The sequence below is a fragment of the Sander vitreus genome, chromosome 18 (genome assembly GCF_031162955.1).
Source record: "Sander vitreus isolate 19-12246 chromosome 18, sanVit1, whole genome shotgun sequence".
In the NCBI taxonomy this organism is placed as follows: Eukaryota; Metazoa; Chordata; class Actinopteri; order Perciformes; family Percidae; genus Sander; species Sander vitreus.
The window spans coordinates 325,692-332,500 of NC_135872.1; the positions used below are offsets into that span (position 1 = coordinate 325,692).

General features: G+C 48.9%; 1 protein-coding gene across 1 annotated transcript in view; it reads right to left on the reverse strand.

Annotated features, from left to right (window-relative positions):
- Positions 1-1,882: 1,882 nt before the first annotated feature.
- vipas39 (VPS33B interacting protein, apical-basolateral polarity regulator, spe-39 homolog) overlaps positions 1,883-6,809 on the reverse strand; it is a 16,408-nt gene continuing 11,481 nt past the window's right edge. Inside the window, exons 15-19 of the mRNA XM_078275110.1 lie at positions 6,722-6,763; positions 5,973-6,149; positions 2,524-2,613; positions 2,337-2,441; positions 1,883-2,117 (exon numbers count right to left, since the gene is read on the reverse strand). Coding sequence (XP_078131236.1) covers positions 2,097-2,117; positions 2,337-2,441; positions 2,524-2,613; positions 5,973-6,149; positions 6,722-6,763 — 435 coding nt within the window. The 3' untranslated portion in view covers positions 1,883-2,096. The remainder of the gene's footprint in view (positions 2,118-2,336; positions 2,442-2,523; positions 2,614-5,972; positions 6,150-6,721; positions 6,764-6,809) is intronic.

Here is a 6,809-nt window from a genome sequence, read left to right on the forward strand (position 1 = left end):
TCTGTCAGACACCCCCTACCAAGAGCCTGGGTCTGTCCCGTCATACACCGCCTACCAAGAGCCTGGGTCTGTCTGTCAGACACCCCCTACCAAGAGCCTGGGTCTGTCTGTCTGTCAGACACCCCCTACCAAGAGCCTGGGTCTGTCTGTCTGTCAGACACCCCCTACCAAGAGCCTGGGTCTGTCTGTCTGTCAGACACCCCCTACCAAGAGCCTGGGTCTGTCCCGTCATACACCGCCTACCAAGAGCCTGGGTCTGTCCCGTCATACACCGCCCACCAAGAGCCAGGGTCTGTCTGTCAGACACCCCCTACCAAGAGCCTGGGTCTGTCCCGTCATACACCGCCTACCAAGAGCCTGGGTCTGTCCCGTCATACACCGCCTACCAAGAGCCTGGGTCTGTCTGTCAGACACCCCCTACCAAGAGCCTGGGTCTGTCCCATCAGACACCGCCCACCAAGAGCCTGGGTCTGTCCCTTCAGACACCGCCCACCAAGAGCCTGGGTCTGTCCCTGTCAGACACCCGCCCTACCAAGAGCCTGGGTCTGTCCCGTCAGACACCGCCTACCAAGAGCCTGGGTCTGTCCCATCATACACTGCCCACCAAGAGCCTGGGTCTGTCTGTCAGACACCCCCTACCAAGAGCCTGGGTCTGTCCCGTCAGACACCGCCCACCAAGAGCCTGGGTCTATCCCATCAGACACCCCCTACCAAGAGCCTGGGTCTGTCCCATCAGACACCGCCTACCAAGAGCCTGGGTCTGTCTGTCTGTCAGACACCCCCTACCAAGAGCCTGGGTCTGTCTGTCTGTCAGACACCCCCTACCAAGAGCCTGGGTCTGTCTGTCTGTCAGACACCCCCTACCAAGAGCCTGGGTCTGTCCCGTCAGACACCCCCTACCAAGAGCCTGGGTCTGTCCCATCATACACTGCCCACCAAGAGCCTGGGTCTGTCTGTCTGTCAGACACCCCCTACCAAGAGCCTGGGTTTGTCCCGTCATACACCGCCCACCAAGAGCCTGGGTCTGTCCCGTCAGACACCGCCCACCAACAGCCAGGGTCTGTCCCTTTAGACACCGCCTACCAAGAGCCTGGGTCTGTCCCTTTAGACACCCCCCACCAAGAGCCTGGGATCTGTCCCATCAGACACCCCCTACCAAGAGCCTGGGTCTGTCCCGTCAGACACCGCCTACCAAGAGCCTGGGTCTGTCCCTTTAGACACCCCCCACCAAGAGCCTGGGTCTGTCCCTTTAGACACCCCCCCACCAAGAGCCTGGGTCTGTCCTGTCAGACACCGCCCTACCAAGAGCCTGGGTCTGTCCCATCAGACACCCCCTACCAAGAGCCTGGGTCTGTCCCGTCAGACACCGCCTACCAAGAGCCTGGGTCTGTCCCACTGAAGGCTTGCTCTTGGGGGAATTACTGGAATTGTTGGGTCTCTGTAAATGATAGAGTGTGGTCTAGACCTCCTCCATCTGTAAAGTGTCCTGAGATAACTCTTGTTATGATTTGATACTGTAAATAAAATGGAACTGAATGAAGTGTATGACACGCCAGTGCGTACGCCATTATTGGCGTATTATCAAGACGCATACTCGCTTTTTAGCGTGTTCATCAACGCCGTTTGGCCTCCATTGACTAACATTACCTTGTGATGGCGTGGGAATTGACGCCGTAGCGAGCAGTATGAAAGGGCGAAAATCTGCAATTTAATTGACTTTTTCAACATACTATACTATGACTGCCTCTGATTGGCTGCCTCTGATTGGCTGGCTCTGATTGCCTCTGATTGGCTGGAACTCTCTGCCTCTGATTGGCTGGCTGTGACTGCCTCTGATTGGTCGGGTTTAGATGTGAACAGCTGTCGTTCTAGAAGAAAAAACTTATTCAGCTTTTTAAATAAAGTTTTTATTTGTTACATTCGTATTTACAAAATCAGGAGGAATGTTGAAGCAACTTGCAGAAATATAAGCCCCGCCTACTACTGCTGTCTGCGACCAATGAGAAGTTCCTATTGTCACGGTGACAGCTCTCCTCTTGACGCAGGAAACAGCCTCTTTATTTTCAAAGTAAAAGTCTTTAGTTGGAACGGGAGCGTCAGTTCTTCCACCGGATTTGCTGAAACAGAAGAAGAGACTCGAGTCAGCAGGTCAGAGAGACAGGCAGACAGACAGACAGACAGGCAGACAGACAGACAGGCAGGCAGACAGGCAGGCAGACAGGCAGACAGAGAGACAGACAGAGAGACAGGCAGGCAGACAGGCAGACAGAGAGACAGACAGACAAGGAAACAGACAGACAGAGAGACAGACAGACAGACAGTATCTTCTTCCTCACCGAGTTGTTGAGCAGTTCGTTAATCTTCTTCTCCTCCGCCGATCCTCTCGCCATCTTTGCCCGGTATCCTAGCAACTGCTGCCGGTCCTTCAGGTCCCGGTAAGTCTGATTGGCCCAGAGACGTCACATGGTTACAATAATGTTTAATATGTAAACAACCATCAGCCAATCAGAGAGTCGTACTCACGTTAATGACAATGTCATGACATTTATGTTTCTGAGCCAACGTGATCCTCAGCTCGGCATCATCGACCAGAATCACGTAGTCCTGGAGCACCTACACACACACACACACACACACACACACACACACACACACACACAAACACAGACACAGACACACACACACACACACACACACAGACACAGACAGCACACACAGACACACACACACACACACACACACACACACACACACACAGACACACAGACACACAGACACACAGACACACAGACACACAGACACACAGACACACAGACACACACACACACACACACACAGACACACACACACACACGACACACAGATACACAGACACACACACACAGACACACACACACACACACACACACACAGCACACACACACACACACACACACACGCACACAGACACACACACACACACACACACACACACACACACACACACACACACACACACACACACACACACACACACACACACACACACACACAGAGACACACACACAGACACAGACACACACACACAGACAGACACACACACACACACACACACACACACACACACACACACACACAGACACACACACACACACACACACACACACACAAACAGACACACACTCACACACAGACAGAGACACACACACACACACAGACACACACACACACAGACACACACACACACACACACAGACACACACACACACACACACACACACACACACACACACACACACACACACACACACACACACACACACACACACACACACACACACACACACACACACACACACACACACACACAGAGTCCATTGATTGAACATTGGCGCCATCTACTGAATCATTTACACTAGTGTTTAAGCGTGTATATGTATGCATGTAACTTTATGTATATATGTGTATATGTATGCATGTAACTTTATGTATGTGTATATGTATGCATGTAACTTTATGTATGTGTATATGTATGCATGTAACTTTATGTATATATGTGTATATGTATGCATGTAACTTTATGTATGTATGTGTATATGTATGCATGTAACTTTATGTATATATGTGTATATGTATGCATGTAACTTTATGTATGTATATGTGTATATGTATGCATGTAACTTTATGTATGTATGTGTATATGTATGCATGTAACTTTATGTATGTGTATATGTATGCATGTAACTTTATGTATGTATGTGTATATGTATGCATGTATACACTTTATTATATACAACTTCTATCTGTACATAGTAGTCAAACGTTCATGTTTAACGTTTCCTTGTCCATCTTTGTTTGTAGCTGTAACGTTCTGTCTGTGTCTGTGTTGAAAGCAGCACGAAGCCAGACTCAAGCTCCCTCCTGTTTACACTTACTGGCCCAATACAGCACTTTCTGATAAACAATATGAAATATACTGCAAGTTCTTTATTTAGTAAGTATATTTGCAGATAGCCCCAATTAAAAAAAAATCTGATTTGAGTCAAAGGCGCCGAGATCTCAATGCATGAGCATATATATAGTTATAGTTATATATGTAGTTGGCAATAACCCAGCAGAGCTATGAAGACCAGCCACATCACTGACTTATCTATTCTGTAATGGGTAAATGTCACTCAAGCACCTTCATATTTGTTTTAACGTTAGGAGAACACCCTTCATAGTTGATTAGTTCGGATTTTTTGAGTGAATTGATGTTTATTTTGGGTAACAAGTGGACGAAACTGTCACTAAGGCCAGCAAGCTCCCCAGCTATATAAGCTGTTATTGTTATGCTTTTGATCATATATCTTGTGACTATACCTTCGTTAAGGTCCTGAGGCGTGAGACAGTTGATGATTGTTGTTCAGACGGCTAAGCTAAGGTAGCTAATGCTGGCGGCATCTGTCTCTTGTCGCCATGGAGACATTCAGAGTGTTCATTCAACAGTTTAATACTGTTTATAAGCATATATAACATATATAACACATTATGAGTAGCACATACACTAGTATGTGCTAGTATGTGCTAGATAGTGAAGGCGTTCACACGCCTTCACTATCTAAAGACTGCAGGACTATCTAAAGACAGCAGGACTAAAGACTGTAGGACTGTCTAAAGACTGTAGGACTGTCTAAAGACTGCAGGACTGTCTAAAGACTGCAGGACTGTCTAAAGACTGTAGGACTGTCTAAAGACTGCAGGACTATCTAAAGACTGTAGGACTGTCTAAAGACTGCAGGACTGTCTAAAGACTGCAGGACTATCTAAAGACTGTAGGACTATCTAAAGACTGCAGGACTATCTAAAGACTGTAGGACTGTCTAAAGACTGCAGGACTATCTAAAGACTGTAGGACTATCTAAAGACTGTAGGACTGTCTAAAGACTGTAGGACTATCTAAAGACTGCAGGACTATCTAAAGACTGTAGGACTATCTAAAGACTGTAGGACTATCTAAAGACTGTAGGACTATCTAAAGACTGCAGGACTGTCTAAAGACTGCAGGACTGTCTAAAGACTGCAGGACTATCTAAAGACTGTAGGACTGTCTAAAGACTGCAGGACTATCTAAAGACTGTAGGACTATCTAAAGACTGTAGGACTGTCTAAAGACTGTAGGACTATCTAAAGACTGTAGGACTATCTAAAGACTGTAGGACTGTCTAAAGACTGCAGGACTATCTAAAGACTGTAGGACTATCTAAAGACTGTAGGACTGTCTAAAGACTGCAGGACTAAAGACTGCAGGACTAAAGACTGTAGGACTGTCTAAAGACTGCAGGACTAAAGACTGTAGGACTATCTAAAGACTGTAGGACTATCTAAAGACTGCAGGACTGTCTAAAGACTGCAGGACTATCTAAAGACTAAAGGTCAGTTCAGCCGTCTTTAGATAGTGAGGGAGGGCGTTCACACGGTTGGAAGGCGACCTACTTAGTTCAGCCGTCTTTAGTAGGCGTAAATTTGATGGGAATTCTAACATACGCCGTCGGAAAATGTTTCTGACATGCACTCGCCGCCGCCTGGCCGCCTACTTTCCGCCTCCTCGCTGCCTCCTCGCCGCCTACTTTGCCGCCTACTTGCCGCCTGCTCTCCGCCTACTGCTCCGCCTACTCTCCGCCTCCTCGCTGCCTCCTCGCCACCGGTCTCTTGTCTGCAGTTCCTCTTAAATCAGTTCAAAATGCCACACGGTTTGGTGACGACGGGGCAGCCTGCTCCTTCTCCTGGTTATCCTTTCAATGGCACTATCCACTCACCATACACACACTTGTCTGTCACACACACACACACACACACACACACACACACACACACACACACACTGTCTGACACACACACACACACACACACCTGTCTGTACACACACACACACACACACACACACACACACACCTGTCTGTCACACACACCCCCGTCTGTCACACGTGTAACTGTGGCCCCGCCCCCTTTACCTGTGTAGGGGCGGAGTTCTTGTGCAGCACGTCGACGACTCTCTGGAAGCTGAGTGGAGATTTCTTCCTGCTGAAGCCGAGCCAGTTCCTGCTGGTGAACAGAGCGTCCACGTCGGGCCACGCCTTCAACTTCGCCCGCGCCGCCAACGCCGTCACAAAGAACTGCTTCTCTGAAAGCTAGAGGTCAGAGGTGAGCCAGTCAGAGTCCTAGAGGTCAGAGGTGAGCCAGTCAGAGTCCTAGAGGTCAGAGGTGAGCCGGTCAGAGTCCTAGAGGTCAGATGTGAGCCAGTCAGAGTCCTAGAGGTCAGAGAGTCCTAGAGGTCAGAGGTGAGCCAGTCAGAGTCCTAGAGGTCAGAGGTGAGCCAGTCAGAGACCTAGAGGTCAGAGGTGAGCCAGTCAGAGTCCTAGAGGTCAGAGAGTCCTAGAGGTCAGAGGTGAGCCAGTCAGAGTCCTAGAGGTCAGAGAGTCCTAGAGGTCAGAGGTGAGCCAGTCAGAGTCCTAGAGGTCAGAGGTGAGCCAGTCAGAGTCCTAGAGGTCAGAGAGTCCTAGAGGTCAGAGGTGAGCCAGTCAGAGTCCTAGAGGTCAGAGGTGAGCCAGTCAGAGTCCTAGAGGTCAGAGAGTCCTAGAGGTCAGAGGTGAGCCAGTCAGAGTCCTAGAGGTCAGAGGTGAGCCAGTCAGAGACCTAGAGGTCAGAGGTGAGCCAGTCAGAGACCTAGAGGTCATCGAGGGGACAAAGTTTAACTTCACACCTTGAAGGTCTGGCGGATGTTGAGCGGACTGCTGTAGGTTCCCTGCAAACACAAAGAAAACTGGGATCAATAAGCTGGTTTGGTGTGT